Consider the following 18,506-nt stretch of genomic DNA (forward strand, 5'->3'; position numbering starts at 1 on the left):
CTTATAACTTGTTAAACATCACATCCTCGAACTTCACTACCCTCCCTCCTTTAGTCTCCACCTCGTTCTGCTCTAACTGAACAGCGTTGCATATATCCAGATTATATACCTGTCTTGCCACGTACCCAAACAGTACCCCCCCCCCCCTAAAATATAAACAAATACCTAGAAACAGTGGACCATTCACCAATAGTCTTGACCTTAGGATTTGACATTTAATGAGCATCCTAGAGTAAAATTAGCAGGATGAAACAAAGGAGCAATAGTTCATAAGTCATGTAACACAAACTGAAACTAACAGTAACATCCTTCCCCTTTTCTGTTGGCAAATGTATAGTCACTGGATAACAAACTGGATGAGCTCATTTCGAGTTTCCTATCAACGGGACCTGAAAAACGGTAATATCCTATATTTCTCAGTCGTGGCTGAACGAGGACATGGACAATATACATCTCGCTGGTTTTTCATCGTCAAGACCAGAGAGCAGACCCGGGCAAGATGGCAGGAGGATGGGTAGTGTCTGTTAACAACAGCTGGTTCGCGATCTGTAATGTTATGAAAGTCTCAAGTTTTTGCTCGCCTGAGTTAGAATACCTCATGATAAGCTGCAGACCATACTTTTTACGAAGCGACCCACATGAATAAATACTACAGTTTGCTATAGAAGACTATAGTACTTATGATAGAATTTGATAATAAACTAATATACTGTAGAATACTATACTACACTGTAGTATCCCTCAACCATGTATAGTACTTACTATAGAATGCTGTAGAATACTATATCAAATACTACAATACTTACTATAAAAGCACTGTAGTCAATTCTACAGTAATGTCTGCAAAAACACTGCAGTCCGCAAAATCACTACACTGTTTTTAACTACAGTATTTAATTTGCATATGCACTGCCCATTCCCCTCCCCCATATCGCAATTTGTGCCACCCATAAGTGAGAAACCAACATGCCAAGTAGAGATGATATATTGTGTTCCCTACAGTTTATATAAAAGAGCAGAAGTGCTGAACAATCTATTTAGACCCCAGTCCTACCTAGCTACAGATAATAGAAAAGTTGTTATTTTACTATTTCTGCTGTAGGTTTCCTGAAGCAGAAAGCCTCCACTTCTACAGTGCCTTGGGAAAGAATTCAGACCCCTTGACTTTTTCCACATTTTGTTACGTTACTGCCTTATTCTAAAATGTATTAAAAAAAAGTCCTCGGCAGTGTTCACACAATACCCCATAATGACAAAGCGTAAACAGGTTTTTTAACATTTTTACAAAAGTATTAAAATTGAAAAACCGATACATACAGTTGAAGTCTGCCAAATACATTTAAACTCAGTTTTTCAAAAAATTCCCTGTCTTAGGTCAGTTAAGATCACCACTTTATTATAAGAATGTGAAATGTCCGAATAATAGTAGAGTGATTTATTTCAGCTTTTATTTCTTTCATCACATCCCCAGTGGGTCAGAAGTTTACATATACTCAATTAGTATTTGGTAGCATTGCCTTTAAATTGTTTAACTTGTGTCAAACGTTTTGGGTAGTTTTCCACAAGCTTCCCACAATAAGTTGGGTGAATTTTGGCCAAATCCTCCTGACAGAGCTGGTGTAACGGAGTCAGGTTTGTAGGCCTCCTTGCTCGCACACGCTTTTTCAGTTCTCCCCACAAATTCTCTATGGGATTGAGGTCAGGGCTTTGTGATGGGCACTCCAAGACCTTGACTTTGTCCTTAAGCCATTTTGCCACAACTTTGGAAGTATACTTCGGGTCATTGTTCATTTGGAAGACCCATTTGCGACCAATCTTTAACTTCCTGACGGATGTCTTGATGTTGCCTCAATATATCCACATCATTTTCTTTCCTCATGATGCCATCTATTTTGTGATGTGCACCAGTCCCTCCTGCAGCAAAGCACTCCCACAACATGATGCTGCCACCCCCGTGCTTCATGATTGGGATGGTGTTCTTCGGCTTGCAAGCCTCCCCCTTTTTCTTCCAAACACAACGATGGTCATTATGGCCAAACATTTTTGTTTCATCGGACCAGAGGACATTTTTCCAAAAAGTACGATCTTTGTCCCCATGTGCAGTTGCAAACTGTAGTCTGGCTTTTTTTATGGCGGTTTTGGAGCAGTGGCTTCTTCCTTGTTGAGCGGCCTTTCAGGTTATGTCGATATAGGACTCGTTTTACTGTGGATATAGATACTTTTGTACCTGTTTCCTCCAGCATCTTCACAAGGTCCTTTGCTGTTGTTCTGGGATTGATTTGCACTTTTCGCACCAAATTACATTAATCTCTAGGAGACAGAACGCATCTTCTTCCTAAGCGGTGTGACGGCTGCGTGGTTCCATGGTATTTATACTTGCGTACTATTGTTTGTACAGATGAACGTGGTACCTTCAGGCGTTTGGAAATTGCTCTCAAGGATGAACCAGACTTGTGGAGGTCCACAATTGTTTTCTGAGTTCTTGGCTGATTACTTTCGATTTTCACATGATGTCAAGCAAAGAGGCACTGAGTTTGAAGGTAGGCCTTGAAATACATCCACAGGTACACCCCCAATTGACACAATGATGTCAATTAGCCTATCAGAATCTTCTAAAGCCATGACATAATTTTCTGAAATTTTCCAAGCTGTTTAAAGGCACAGTCAACTTAGAGTATGTAAACTTCTGACCCACTGAAATTGTGATACAGTGAAATAATCTGTCAGTAAACAATTGTTGGAAAAATGACTTGTCATGCACAAAGTAGATGTCCTAACCGACTTGCCAAAACTATAGTTTGTTAACAAGAAATGTGTGGAGTGGTTGAAAAACAAGTTTTAATGACTCCAACCTAAGTGTATGTAAACCTATGACTTCAACTGTAAGTATTCAGACCCTTTACTATGAGACTCAATTCAGCTCAGTTGCATCCTGTTTCCACATCATCCTTGAGATATTTCTACAACTAGATTGGAGTCCACCTGTGGTATATTCAATTGATTGGACATGATTTGGAAAGGCACACACCTGTCTATATAAGGTCCCACAGTTGACAGTGCATGTCAGAGCAAAAACCAAGCCATGACGTCGAAGGATTTGTCTGTAGAGCTCCGAGACAGGATTGTGTTGAGGCACAGATCTGGGGAAGGGTACAGCATGTCTACTGCATTGAAGGTCCCCAAGAACACAGTGGCCTCCATCATTCTTAAATGGAAGAAGTTAGGAACCACCAAGAAAGACACTTCCTAGAGATGGCCGCCCGGCCACACTGCGAAATCGGGGGAGAAGGGCCTTGGTCAGTGAGGTGACCAAGAACCCGATGGTCACTCTGACAGAGCTCTAGAGTTTCTCTATCGAGATAAGACAACCTTCCAGAAGGACAACTATCTCTGCAGCCACTCCACCAAATCAGGCCTTTATGGTAGAATGGCCAATCGGAAGCCACTACTCGGTAAAAGGCATATGACAGCCCGCTTGGAGTTTGCCAAAAGGCACCTAAAGACTCTCAGACCATGAGAAACAAGATCCTCTGGTCTGATGAAACCAAGATTGAACTCTTTGCCCTGAATGCCAAGCGTCATGTCTGAAGAAAACATGTCACCATCATGTCACCATGTTTTTCAGCGGCGGGGACTGGGAGACTAGTCAGTCCCTGGATGGGAGACCAGATGCTGCTGGAAGTGGTGTTGGGAGGCCAGTAGGAGGCACTCTTTCCTCTGGTCTAAACAAAGATCCCAATGCCCCAGGGCAGTGATTGGGGACACTGCTCTGTGTAGGGTGCCGTCTTTCAGATGGGACGTTAAACGGGTGTCCTGACTCTCTGAGGTCATTAAAGATCCCATGGCACTTATCGTAAGAGTAGGGGTGTTAACCCCGGTGTCCTGGCTAAATTCCCAATCTGGCCCTCAACCATCACGGTCACCTAACAATCCCCAGTTTACAATTGGCTCATTCATCCCCCTCCTCTCCCCTGTAACTATTCCCCAGGTCGTTGCTGCAAATGAGAACGTGTTCTCAGTCAACTTACCTGGTAAAATAACAGATAAATAAATAAATAAAATAAATTGAGGAAAAGATGAACGGAGCAAAGTAAAGAGATCCTTGAAGAAAACCTTCTCCAGAGCACTCATGACCTCAGACTGGGGCGAAGGTTCACCTTTCAACAGGACAACAACGCTAAGCACAAAGCCAAGACAACGCAGAAGTGGCTTCGGGACATGTCTCTGAACATCCTTGAGTGGTCCAGCCAGAGCCCCGACTTGAACCTGATCAAACATCTCTGGAGAGACCTGAAAATAGCTGTGCAGCAATGCTCCCCATCCAACTTGACAGAGCTTGAAGAATGGGAGAAACTACGCAAATACAGGTGTGCCAAGCTTGCAGCGTCATAACCAAGAATGCGGTAATCGCTGCCGAAGGTGCTTTAACAATGTACTGAGTACTGGTCTGAATACTTATGTAAATGTGATATTTTTTTATATCATAAATTTGCAAACATTTCTTAACCTGTTTTTGCTTTCTCAGTATAGGGTATTGTGTGTAGATTGGGGGGGGGGGGGGGGCAATTTAATCAATTTGAGTAAGGCTGTAACGTAACAAAATGTGGAAAAAGTCTAGGGATCTGAATACCTTCCGAAGGCACCGTATGTCAAAGATAATAAAACAGTATAGTAAATATTACATTAATGTCTGAAACTGTCCAGTTAATACTACTAAATACTACAGTCCGCAAAAACAATCCAGTAAACATTAGTGTAGTACAGTCTGCAAAACCCCTACAGTAAATACTACAGTATACTACAATCCGCAAAAACACTACATTCATTACAGTAGTATATACTACAGTTTCCTTTTAGTATAGTATTGAAGAATAAAAAGATGCTTCTACAAAGTATTGACTCAGGGGTGTGAATAATTATGTAAATGAGATATTTCTGTATTTAATTTTCAACAAATTTGCAAACATTTCTAAAAACATGTTTTCATTTTCTCATTCTGGGGTATTGTGTGTAGATGGGTGTGTAGATGGGTGAGAAACTATCTATTTAATCAATTTTGAATTCAGACTGTAACATAACAAAATATTGAGTGGGATGAGTCAAGTGGGATGAATACTTTCTGAAGGCACTGTATGTGTGTGTATATACAGTGGGTAGAACAAGTATTTGATACACTGCCGATTTTGCAGGTTTTCCTACTTTCAAAGCATGTAGAGGTCAAATTTTTTTATAAAATGCAAATTAATTACTTAAAAATCATACAATGTGATTTTCTGGATTTTTGTATTTAGATTCCGTCTCTCACAGTTGAAGTGTACCTATGATAAAAATGACAGACCTCTACATGCTTTGTAAGTAGGAAAACCTGCAAAATCGGCAGTGTATCAAATACTTGTTCTCCCCACTGTATGTGTATATATATATATAGATACCTATATATACACACACACACACACACACACACACACACATACAGTGCCTTCAGAAAGTATTCATCCCACTTGACTCATCCCACTCAATATTTTGTTATGTTACAGTCTGAATTCAAAATTGAATAAATAGATAGTGGGAAGCACAGAATCGTCTAGAATGTCATTGTATGCTGTAGCGTTAAGATTTCCCTTCACTAAAACTAAGGGGTGTAGCCCAAACCATGAAAAACAGCCCCAGACCATTATTCCACCTCCACCAAACTGTACATTTGGCACTATACATTGGGGCAGGTAGAGTTTTCCTGGCATCCATCAAACCCAGGTTTGTCAGTGAAGCTGATGCTAAACTACAGGACAATATCGCTAGCACAGACTGGAATATGTTCCAGGATTCATACGATTACATTGAGGAATTTACGTCACCAGGTTCATTAATAAGTGTGTCAATGACGTCATCCCCACAGTGACTGTACATACATACCCCAACCAGCAAAAATAGATTACAAGCAACATCCGGACGCTTATAAGAAATCCCGCTATGACCTCCGATGAGCCATCAAACAGGTAAAGCGTCAATTTAGGACTAAGATTGAATCCTACTATGACAGATCTGACGCTAGACAGATGTGGCAGCGCTCGCAAACTATCACGGATTACAAAGGGAAACCCAGCCATGAGCTGCCCAGTGACGCGAACCTACCAGACGAGCTAAATGCCTTCTATGCTCGCTTCAAGGCAAGCAACACTGAACCATGCATAAGAGCACCAGCTGTTCCAGACTGTGATCTCGTTCTCTGTAGCCGATGTAAGTACTTTGTCAGTTAAACAGGTTAACATTCGATAGAATACCAGGATAAATACTCAGAGCATATGTTGACCAGCTGGCAAGTGCCTTCACTGACATTTTCAACCTATCCCTGTCCCGGTCTGTAATAGAAACCTGTTTCAAGCAGACCACCATAATCCCCTTGCCCAAGAACGCCAAGGTAACCTGCCTAAATTACTATTAACCCATAGCACTCACATTTGCAGCCATGAAATGCTTTGAAAAGGCTGGTCATGGCTCATAGGAAGGAGGTCAGAGACCTGGCAGTGTTGTACCAGGACAACAACCTCTCCCTCAATGTCAGCAAGACAAAGGAGCTGATCGTGGACTACAGGAAACAGAGGTGTGAGCATGGCCCCATCTACATTGATGGGGCTGTAGTGGAGTGGGTTGAGAGCTTCAAGTTCCTCTGTGTCCACATAACTAAGGAATTAACATGGTCCACACACTCCCACACAGTTGTGAAGAGAGCACAACAGTGCCTCTTCCCCTTCAGGAGGTTGAAAAGATTTGGCATAGGCCCACAGATCCTCAAAATGTTCTACAACTGAAACATTGAGTGCATCTTGACTGGCTGCATCACGGCTTTGTATGGCAACTGCAAGGCACCCAACTGGAAGGCGCTACAGAGGGCGGTGAGTACGGCCCAGTACATGACTGGGGCTGAGCTCCCTGCCAGCCATACCAGACGTTGTCAGAGGAATGCCCAAAAAATTGTAAGACTCCAGCCACCCAAGCCATAGACTGTTCTCTCTGTTACTGCAAGCTAGTGGTACCAGTATACCAAGTCTGGAACCAACAGGACCCTGAACAGCTTCTAACCCCAAGCCCAAAGACTGCTAAACAAGACTGCTTAATAACTCATCAAATGGCTACCCGGACTACTTGCATTGACCCTTTTTGCACTAACTCTCTTGCATTGATTCTATGCACACTGTACTCTACCCACACAATCACACATACTTACACTGACACCTCAACAAACACACTAAATACGGCCACACACACAACATATGCACACATGCATACTGATGACACACAAGTAACAAAAGACCAAGTCCATATTATGGCAATAACTGCTCAATAAGCAAAGAGAACCAACAGTCCATCATTACTCTAAGACATGAAGGTCAGTCAATACGGAACATTTGAACATTTCTTCAAGTGCAGTCGCAAAAACCATCAAGCACTATGATGGAACTGGCTCTCATGAGGACTGCCACAGGAATGGAAGACTCCATTACCTCTGCTGCAGAGGATAAGATAAGTACATTAGAGTTAACTGCACCTCAGAACTTGCAGCCCAAATAAATACTTCACAGAGTTCAAGTAACAGACACATCTCAACATCAACTGTTCAGAGGAGACTGCGTGAATCAGGCCATCATGGTCGAATTGCTGCAAAGAAACCACTACTATATGACACCAATAAGAAAAAGAGACTTGCTTTGGCCAAGAAACACGAGCAATGGACATTAGACCGGTGGAAATCTGTCCTTTGATTTGATGAGTCCAAATTTGAGATTTTTGTTTCCAACTGCCGTGTCTTTGTGAGACGTAGAGTAGGTGAACACACATGCAGAGATCATCTGGTTTCCACCGTGAAGCATGGAGGAGATGGTGTGGGGGTGCTTTGCTGGTGACACTGTCTGTGATTTATTTAGAATTCAAGGCACACTTTACCAGCATGGCTACCACAGCATTCTGCAGTGATACACCATCCCATCTGGTTTGAGCATAGTGGGACTATAATTTGTTTTTCAACAGGACAATGACCCAACACAGCTCCAGGCTGTGTACGGGCTACTTGACCAAGAAGGAGAGTGATAATGTGCTGCATCAGATTATCTGGCCAACACAATCACCCGACCTCAACCAAATTGAGATGGTTTGGGATGAGTCGGACCGCAGAGTGAAGGAAAATCAGCCAACAAGTGCTCAGCATATGTGGGAACTCCTTCAAGACTGTTGGAAAAGCATTCCAGGTGAAGTTGGTTGGGAGAATGCCAAGAGTGGGCAAAGCTGTCATGTCAAAGGGTGGCTATTTGAAGAATCTCAAATAAATATAAAAATATATTTAGATTTTGTTTAACACTTTTTTTGGTTACTACATGATTCCATATCTGTTATTTCATTGTCCTGGAATGAGTAGGTGTGTCCAAACTTTTGACTGGTACTGTACTTACTCTGACACTTCAACACATATATATATATACACACACACACACACACACACACACACACACACACACACACACACACACACACACACACACACACACACACACACACACACTCACACATAACACGTACACACATTTGCAACACACACTTACACACTCTATCCTCATGTACATATCTACCTCAATTCCCTCGTACCCCTGCACATCGACTCGGAACTGGTACGCCATGTATATATCCAAGATATCATTGCTTATTTTGTATTTATTTCTCTTGTTAATGTCTTTTTTCTTTTCTTTTAATTGTTTTATTGTATTCTGAATTGTTGGGAAGGGCTCGTAAGTAAGACTTTCACTGTTAGTCTACACCTGTTGTTTACGAAGCGTATGACAATTAAAACAATTATTTGGTTGGATTTGTATTAGATGAGTGGAATGTATAGAAAACCACACATAGACCACTATGAATTCACATTTGAGAATGCTGAAGCATGCTACAGTGTTTGTGTAGTGATTAATTAGACATACGCTATACACACCAGTGGAGGCTCCTCAGAGGAAGGGGAGGACCATCCTCAGTGAATTTCAGAAAATGTTTAATAGTGGAACATTAAAGTTGTTCTTTTTAGATAAAACTTTACTAAATATATTCATGTCACCAAATAATTGATTAAAACAGAATGAAGGCCTACAGTAGCCTCAACAGCACTCTCTGTGGTAGCACCATGGTATAGCCGGAGGACAGCTAGTTTCCGTCCTCCTCTGTACATTGACTTCAATACAAAACCTAGGAGGCTCATGGTTTTTACCCCCTTCCAAAGATTTACACAGTAATTATGACAACTTCTGGAGGACGTTCTCCAACATATCAGAGCTCTTGCAGCATAAACTGACATGTCCACCCAATCAAAGGATCAGAGAATAAATATAGTACTGAATCTATAAGCTACAGCTAGCTAGCACTGCAGTGCATACAATGTGGTGAGTAGTTGACACAGAGAGAGAATGACAATAGTTGAACAGTTTTTAACAAAATAATTTTGACAAACATTATCCACTTTCACTTACTTAGCTAGTGAATACATCTAGCTAGTTTATCCTACTCAAACACCTGTGTCAAACAGAGAGGAATGCTATGTTAGCTAGCTGGCTATGGCTATCCAACACTGGATCGATTTATTGTCACCGGGCCCACCGGTGTAACTACTAAACTGCTTGCTGTACTGCATGATTGTAGTGGGTTTCTAACACATTAGTTCTAGTAGCTACGTTGACTATGATGTTAGCTAATATGGTGACACAACGATGTAGGCTGTGTATAGTGGTTAGTGATTATGGTATGAAGGTTTAACTTGGAAATATTATTTTGCCTGGTCACAATGAAGTCCACAAGCAAAGGGAAAAGTTGAGAGGAAGAGAGTGCGTAGATGCGAGATAGAATCATACAATGAGCAAAGTGATCATGCCGTTTGTCTGTGGCTGATATGAAAGTGAACCGTGTTCGCTGGTGATCAGGGGTGTATTCATTCCACCGATTCTTAAACGGAAGCAAATGGAACAAAATGTGAATAAAAATACCTGAATTTGTCAATTAGAAACTCTTGTTTGAAACTGTATGGACTAATGATTACACCCTAGATCACCTAGATGCACGCAAGAGTGCAAGGTGGTATTGAATGTGTCACTTTCTGTCACCTTGATTAAACAAAATGTTCCCTGTGTGCACCTATATTGTAAACTTTTATTCGTAGGCTAAGTTGTAGCAACCTCATGATGGCAATAGGGAATATTTGATTATCATGTAGTAGCCTAAACCTATTGATGTTACATTGAGCTGGGTTAATGGAATATGAATGACAGTCATTCCACATGCTGTAATAGAAATAAAAATAACGTCCTCCCTGATCTAAAACGGCACGACCGCCGCTGATATGCAACATTTACCCTTTAACAGTTCATGCAGTGACTTATTATCAAATCATGATATTGTATTATCATGTCTCTATGTGTGCTCTTTAGTTTGCTTCAGTTGATGTAGAACTTGACTTTCACTTCATTGTGATGTGGATATACTGTCCAGGGTGCCTGCACCAGAAGATAGAACTCACCGCAATGCATTGTCAGGGACAATGTGATACTGTATTTCTGATTTAATTGATCCTCTCTCAATGAAGTCTGCACAGTCCAGAGTGGCCTTAATACAATGATTAATACAAAAAAAAGGATTACTCAAACACCTGTGTTGAAGTTCCTTCTGACAGGATGAACTGTGAGTGGGATACCCTGTCTGGAGCTGAACACAGCTCTGGTTGACAATGTCTTGAAAAGAGGCCATTTTGTACACTTTGTTGTTGTTATGGTAGTTAAGTTTCTCTCCTCATTTGAAAGTAAAGAAATTAACACACAAGTCAGAGTTATACTTAAACTAAATATTTAATCACTTGTTAATAAGGGAGCAGGTCAATACAACGCACACATGTAAAGTGAATTGATTGAGTGCTCTACGATAATGATGGCTGGTCGACGATTCACGCTCAGATGATTTGTTGAGAGCCCAGAGACTAAAGTACAAAGGTAATTTATAGCCAAGATACACCCCTTTCAACCTACATAACGAACAACAGATATATAGAATGGGTCACAAGGTTAAGATTTGTATGAAAGATACCTATAATACATAGCAGACAGTATCTGCTGTGTCAACAGTTTTCATTGTATAGAGTCTGGCCCTCCGACTCCAAACTGGAGCCATCTCTCCCTGGTACGGTATAGAACAGAAACATTAACTCATGCTCTTTAGGTTTATCACCCAAAATACATCGTAAATAAAAATAAAAAATAAAAATAAATCTCCTGTCAGTGTTATCTCCCAGAGGCCCATCCTCAGTAGAACACACACACAATAGTTAACAATACTCTATTCTGTTGCATAAAACAACCATTTGATGCAATAAAAGTATTATAACAATCTTGCAATTTTTCCACCATATTGTAAAGAGGATATAACACAGCATATATTTGTGAAAAATGACTTTAATTCTTAATTGTAAGCTAAATGTAAGATCTCGTCTTTAGTAAAAAAAAAAATTGTATCTTCTATGTTCACAGTCAAATGAATGATATCAAGCTAAAGATAAAACTGATTTGCAAGAGGGATGAGATTTCAGAAACATTCACAGATAGTTATTTGACTCCAGTTGCCTCTGCAAACTGGCACCTAACCAGATGTGCAACATTGTAGCAATACTGTAAAGTGATATAGTCCTTCAACATCATTCATGAATCCTTACTCGACCTTAGGTTTCCTTCTTAATAGTGCAATACAACTTTTATTGTTGTTGCTCTGGAGAAGCAGAGTCAAATCAACTCCCTACTATTTCACAAACTGTCAATAACCTACTTACGACTTCTTGTTAAACTTCACATCTTCAAACTTGACTATCCTACCTCCTTCAGTCTCTACCTCATTTTGCTCCCAAGTCTCCACTTTCCCATTCATTTGCGCATAGCGGCGGATTCACACCCCGCCCGTTGTGGGGAGTGGGCATGGGAGACCCCTCGACGCCTCTTTGTAGAGAAGCTGTTTCATGACATTTTGACTGGGTTGAGCTATTCCTGATGGATCCAGAGTTTTACCATGGTCTACCTTTTGGAAGGGGAGTTGGTGAGTTCTTGACCTCAGGCTTTGGCAAGGCTGTTCGCTCCCATCTTGATGGGGAAAGTGATCGCTGTGTGGGTTGTGGTTGCAGTGTTGTCTTCACCTCAAACTTCAACTCAGTCTTTGGCAAGGCTGCACGCTCCCATCTCGATGGAGAAGGAGCTCGCACTAGCGTCTTGACCTCAGGCTTTGGAGAAGCTGTATGCTCCCATCTCGATGGAGAAGGCGCTCGCACAGGAGCTCGCACTAGCGTCTTGACCTCAGGCTTTGGAGAAGCTGTACGCTCCCATCTCGATGGAGAAGGCGCTCGCACAGGAGCTCGCACTAGCGTCTTGATCTCAGGCTTTGGAGAAGCTGTACGCTCCCATCTCGATGGAGAAGTTGCTCTCACAGGAGGCCCCACTAGCATCTTGGCCTCAGGCCTTGGTAAAGCATTGTGCTCAAATCTCGATGGAGATGGTGAACGCTGTACAGGAGCTTGAGGACGTGGCAAGGTGTCTTTTACCTGAGTGTGAGGAAAGGGTGTCAGAAGATGTCCTCTTTTTTTTCCTCCGGTGTTGCCGCCACCGCCATCTACCCCTGCCCTTTGTATCTCCGGCATGATTCCGGCCATGGTGGCCCGCACTGTGGGGTCTCTCTGCACCATCCTACAGACAGCGTTACAGTACTGCTGGCCTTGGAGACTGAGGATCTCCTGGATCTTAGTTGGACAGACGCTGGGGGTGTACAGCCTGACTCTGGCATAAAGTTCGGTAATGATTTTACCCATAGCCCACACGTCCGAGCGCTGATCTCTCTGGCCCCTCCTCTGCAGAACCTCAGGTGGAGAGTAGGCCTCATTGCCCATATCCATGGCAGAATTTAGGCCATTGCGGAAGAATTTGGCCAGTCCCATATCAATGATCACAGCTCTGTGTGTGTCATGCTCTACCTGGAAGAGATCATTTGAGAGGGGTGGAGAAATATAGTTTTATATCAAGTCTATTTATTTACAGTGATAATGTGATAGTGATAAACAACAGATGGACAACTGCTTCTAAAGTCTTGCATCATTAATGACGAACATCAGAACAACAAAAACAACTTATTGCCTTTCTCACCATGATGTTCTCGGGCTTGAGGTCCTGATGGACGATATCTTTGCTGTGTAGGTGAAGCAGACCTTCACACATGCCTGTGATGATGGTGGCCTTTATCGATGGAGTCAACTGTGGGGGAATAAAGGCTTTGATTATCAACCGATGAGCTAACTTGCACATAGAAATGTTTTAATAAAGTTGGGAAGGCCCCCTGAAAATCCTGTAGGCTTAGATACTTGTTAAATCAGATATTTCAGACAAACATTTTGCTATGTGAACTTTTGTCAACACTGTCACATGCATGTTTGGTGGCAGCAGTGGGATCCATAGGCAGACCTGTATTTTAGATTTTTGTGATTTGAAGATGGTTGTCTCCAGTTCCTCTCCAAAGATGAACTCCATGGGGATGATCCACTTGGAGTCCTTGAGTGTTGGATTACCCAGAAGCTTCACTATGTTAGGATGAATCGCTTTACTGGAGTCCCAGGTCACAGAGGGAGTGTGAAAGAAAACGGAGAGAAAGGGTTATGAGGGGCATTGGACTACAGCAAAACCAAGCACTTCTGTAATGACCTTTTCATCAGCACCCTCATCAACACCATCTCTGATATCATCACCACTTAGCAACATACCGTTATAGCACATTGTCTGTCATACTCACTTGTATACTTGACACTCTCTCTCCAGGTCTCTCCTATTGATTAAGTGTTGTGGCACCTTCTTGATTGCAGCCCAGGTGTCATTGTACTTCTCCCTGTATACCTTCCCAAAGCTGCCAGCAGCAAGAGTGCTGGTGGAATACGCCATCTAGGGGGTTTGGTGAGGAGTGGGGTCAAGATCTAAAAACCTTGAGCCTTCTTGGATGGTCACTTCTAATATAACTCTATGGCAGCACCCAAGGGGCTTGAATTTTCGAGCTCTCCCCATAAATTTTGCGGTAACGTAGTGTCCCCATGAGTGACAGAACACTGAGCTAATCACGACGCAACTAGAGAACATTACCAACCCGTACTTGTCTTATTTTCCACTAGCTGCCCCACCGCCACAGAAAGCACTGAGCTAAGCTGAAACACCTGCATTTTGGTGCTTTCTTACTCAAGAAAGCAAAAAAGAGACCATGTCTGTATGCGGCTTTATTAACTCAGTGATTTTCTTTTTTACATTGTTTGCAAACTGATATGTGACATGTATTAATGCCAAAATAACATGCAAAACAGGTAATTTTGCTAAACAGGTGGAGCTCAAAACAGATGGGACTCTGCGGTAAGTACACCCTACAGAGTCAATTATCTCAAAGTTACAAAGACAAAGAGAGAATTCCAAACAAAAGATGATAATGAAGTGGGTGAGAAGGGTGTGTCTGTTGACTACAAACTAAAGCAAACAGTGTTGCAACTGTAGAACAGGAATTACACATACAGTTTCACATAGTAAGGTGGACATTCTGTTGAAAATCTAACCTGGTATTCTAAACCATTCAAAACCAACCAACTCTAATTGAGGAGTTCCCAGATCCCTGATAGCACAGTACCCTATTTATGCCAGCACAGCCAAATGTTGTCAAACTACAAAGGCACAAAAAAGTCACATGCTGTGTTGTGAGTCAACCATTTGTCATTCATTGGCATAGTATCAATATAGATTAGACACAGAGACACAGAAAGATACAGAGCAATAGTCACAGCAAGAAAAAGCAAGAGTAGGAATTCGAAATGTAAAAGTCAGAGATGATGAATAGGAGCAAAGCTGTCTGAGGGACAGACATTAGCATATCAAGAGAGGTAGATACCTTTCAGTGACCATTTGTGGCCTGCCATCAGATATAATGTGTCCCCTAGTTCCCAATACTACAATTATTAATTCAGAGCTCATACTATTCCAACAAAGAGGAAATTGCTAAACTTTGAGCATGTAAATACGCAGAATTTGAAAATGTCCTTTTTTCCCCAAGCAATGTGCAGCTCTCTTGACATTGGCTTTACAGAATTGGCCACATTTGGAAAATTACATTGACACCTCTAGAATAGAGCAATAACATTTGCAATCCTCTTTGGATACTGATACAACACACAAAATCACATTTTGTTCTATTTTACAAAAGAAAAGTTGATTAACGTCATGTGTGTTATAAGTGGGAAGTTAATCAAATACAGTTAGTATAGTCTTAAAGGCAGTGTAGCACCTATTTCTCAATGCCAGAAAAAACAATGCCAAAAACATTCCCAAACATTACAAACTCTAAGATCAATTGTTCAAATATTGTAGTGCTGTTCTAAAAGTTGTGTTTGTTATCCAAATCTGCTCTAACTTTGGAAACAATCCTACAAAGCCTTGTGGTCAGCTTCACACAGTCAATGAAAAAATTGTACAAAGTGAGATTCAAAATGAGGCAGGTGAATTGGGCGTCTACTCGTCTATCTGCGGGGCACATTTCATTATTGAAAAGCTACCGCATTTAGCTCACGTCTTCCATCTAAATATGTGAAAAAGTTGTTTTCGAGGTGTTTGTGGGGGCCGTGCGTTGCGGTTATTTGGCCGTTCTATATGGCATGCCGAGTGCGGGTGTTGGTCCATATAAAAGTGTATTTTTGGATCTTAGGATCAATGTAGTCACAGTTGCTTATTGTTGAAGAGGCAGCAGATAACGTTAGCTTGCTATAGCTAGGTATCCACTTTCTCTATTTCTGAATGAATTTGCGGCTATTTCTTTCTAACTGACAAAATAAGTGAGCTAGATTTTGTTTGTGTACTGCCATATGTCGATAACATAGATAAGTTTGTCACTGGTATGGGCTAGTAAATATCTTAAACCTAGACAGTGATAGCTGCAAGCTAAAACTTGGGAGAGATGGAGGAGAGAATTCCCTTTCTGTTTTATCTGCAGCTGGCTTGCTAATGTTGACTCAAATATGGTTTCCCGCATGTTATTGATGAAATTAGATTTTTATTAGATCGTAATAGATCGTAATTGTATTATGTTGTGAATATTTTAGGAAAATCCTCACAGCCGTTTTCCATATGTGCCAATTGGTACCTACCAGGTTACCATGTACAGTAGGCTACAGGCAATATGTTCCTCCAATGTGTGAGTCATAGAAATTACAATCTTGCGTTTGGGGCTTTCCAGCAGTCTGTGGTTTCTATATGCTTGGTGTATAAATTGCACAATTGAAAGCTAACAAAGAATGTTTCTAGTTTAAACCCATGTAGCTATATTATTTAAATTAATATACAGCACCAGATGTCCATTATCTGCTACCTGGTCTTTAAGATCAAATTCTATTAAAATATCCTTACCTCAACCTCTGTCAGTTTAGTTAAGGAACGGCTGCTGTCTTGGTGCGTCAGGTTTAAACATAAGAGAATACAGCTGTCTGTGTTTTTTACGTCTCCTCTGCCCCACCCGTAAAGTAGTCATGCGCCTTTCTTTGGAAATTACAGAGAATGTGGTCTGTCATACATAGAGAAAGTGCCAGGCGCATGTTCGTATAGGATGCATGGGGAGTGAGTACATCTGTTTTGTACCGACAAAACTGTGGTTATATGTAGAAGCCAGACAACAAAGTTCAAATTAAGCCTCTATAATCGATAAATCGAGTGGCGCAGCGGTCTAGGGCACTGCTTCTCAGTGCTAGAGACGTCACTAAAGACACCCTGGTTCGAATCCAGGCTGTATAACAACCGGAATCGTCCAGGACCTATCTGCTAGGCTGAGAAAACCCCCCCACAAGCGATACATTCTGTTTCAACAGTCACTGGAGAAAAGGGAATCAAATCTCAACCCCCGCTTCCCGACAATACTGTAGGTATGGAAGGGAGCGCAAAGGATGGAATTCACAAGCGCAGATGAAGCCCTAATCAAGCTACAAGAAACCTGCCCAGTTGGAGGGGAGCACCCTGCTCTGAGAAGAAGCTGTAGGAAATAACGATGAGCGCATCAGGCTACATACAGTGATGTCTTAGAACAGCTTATTGTAAGTTGAGACACTATAATTTTCTCCTCCCCCAAATTCAATCTATACTCTACTTTCCCCAAATAACTGTTCTTCTCTATGAAGTAACGATAGAAGTAGCCAATGCCATGGACTACATGGACACTGAAAAGACATTCAAAGGGGGAAATATAGCATATGTCAATAACTGTTCTATGGATGTGTGTGTGTAAGTTTGTGAGTTTGTGTATATGAATGGAAGGATGAGGGGAGAGTGTGGGATGGTGAATATGAATATGTGTAGGAGGATGGGAGAGAATAAGTGTGCGGATGCATTAGGTATAAATTGGGCGGGAATTAATGCGAATGCATGGGAAGTTGAGAAAAGCTTGGCTTGAGTGGGAGGGGAGGGTGGGTTTGGCTTGGTAGAGGGAGAAGGAAGCATTTAATTATACTACAATGTAATTGTATACATTTTTGTGACTTGCAAAATGAAAAAGAGTTCTGAAGAGATTAGGAGAGGATGTTGAGTCATTATTCCTTGTTTGGCATTATAGCTAAGATTCAATGGTGGTTATTGGTGAGAGTGAAGAGGGGCTCTATCAAGGGGATTGTGATGGGGTGACTGGGAGGGCATCAGACACTTCTCTGAGGGGTGTGTGTGGGGCCTCCACTCATCTCACTTCAGTCTCTCGGTGGACCCACTCTCCCCAAGTAGACCCTCACCAGCTACTATATTTTAATTAAACTTACAAGCTAATGCAAACTGACCACAAAACTTAAGTGGCAGTTTTTCTCCAATGTACAGTGCATTCGGAAAGTATTCAGACCCCTTGACTTTTCCCAAATTATGTTAAATTACAGCCTTATTTTAAAATTGATTAAATAGTTTTTCCCCCTCATCAATCTACACACAATACCCCATAATGACAGGGCAAAAACAGGTTTAGACTTTTTTGCAAATGTAGTAAAAAAAAAAGTAAAAAAAATCACATTTAAATAAGTATTCAGACCCTTTATTCAGTACTTTGTTGAAGCACCTCTGGCAGCGATTACAGCCAGTCTTCTTGGGTATGACACTACAAGCTTGGCACACCTGTATTTGGAAAGTTTTTCCAATTCTTCTTTGCCGATCCTCTCATGCTCTGTCAGGTTGGTTGCTGCACAGGTATTTTCGATCTGGTTCCAGTCCCGGCTTTGGCTGGGCCACTCAAGTACATTCAGAGACTTGTCCCGAAGCCACTCCTTTCGTTGTCTTGGCTGTGTGCTTAGGGTCATTGTTCCGTTGGAAGGTGAACCTTCGACCCAGTCTGAGGTCCTGAGCGCTTTAGAGCAGGTTTTCATCAAGGATCTCTCTGTATTTTGCTCCGTTCATCTTTGCCTCGATCCTGACTAGTCT

General features: G+C 41.7%; 1 protein-coding gene across 1 annotated transcript; it reads right to left on the reverse strand.

Annotated features, from left to right (window-relative positions):
- Positions 1–11,453: 11,453 nt before the first annotated feature.
- Positions 11,454–16,563, reverse strand: LOC139573817 (serine/threonine-protein kinase Nek8-like). Its single transcript, XM_071397710.1, has 5 exons — positions 16,473–16,563; positions 13,837–13,982; positions 13,512–13,650; positions 13,197–13,304; positions 11,454–13,027 (listed from the first exon to the last, which is right to left on the reverse strand). The coding sequence occupies exons 2-5, from the start codon at positions 13,980–13,982 to the stop codon at positions 12,071–12,073; spliced, it is 1,350 nt and encodes a 449-aa protein (XP_071253811.1). The 5' UTR covers positions 16,473–16,563; the 3' UTR covers positions 11,454–12,070.
- Positions 16,564–18,506: the final 1,943 nt, after the last annotated feature.

The sequence above is a fragment of the Salvelinus alpinus genome, chromosome 4, assembly GCF_045679555.1.
Source record: "Salvelinus alpinus chromosome 4, SLU_Salpinus.1, whole genome shotgun sequence".
In the NCBI taxonomy this organism is placed as follows: Eukaryota; Metazoa; Chordata; class Actinopteri; order Salmoniformes; family Salmonidae; genus Salvelinus; species Salvelinus alpinus.

Excerpts from the sequence above, each read along its gene's own strand:
- LOC139573817 (XM_071397710.1), bottom strand. The coding sequence starts at position 13,982 with ATGGCGTATTCCACCAGCACTCTTGCTGCTGGCAGCTTTGGGAAGGTA. Across the intron at positions 13,651-13,836 it reads AGAGAGTGTCAAGTATACAA|TAAAGCGATTCATCCTAACA; the intron begins GTGAGTATGACA and ends CTGGGACTCCAG. Across the intron at positions 13,305-13,511 it reads CACAAAAATCTAAAATACAG|TTGACTCCATCGATAAAGGC; the intron begins GTCTGCCTATGG and ends ATTCCCCCACAG.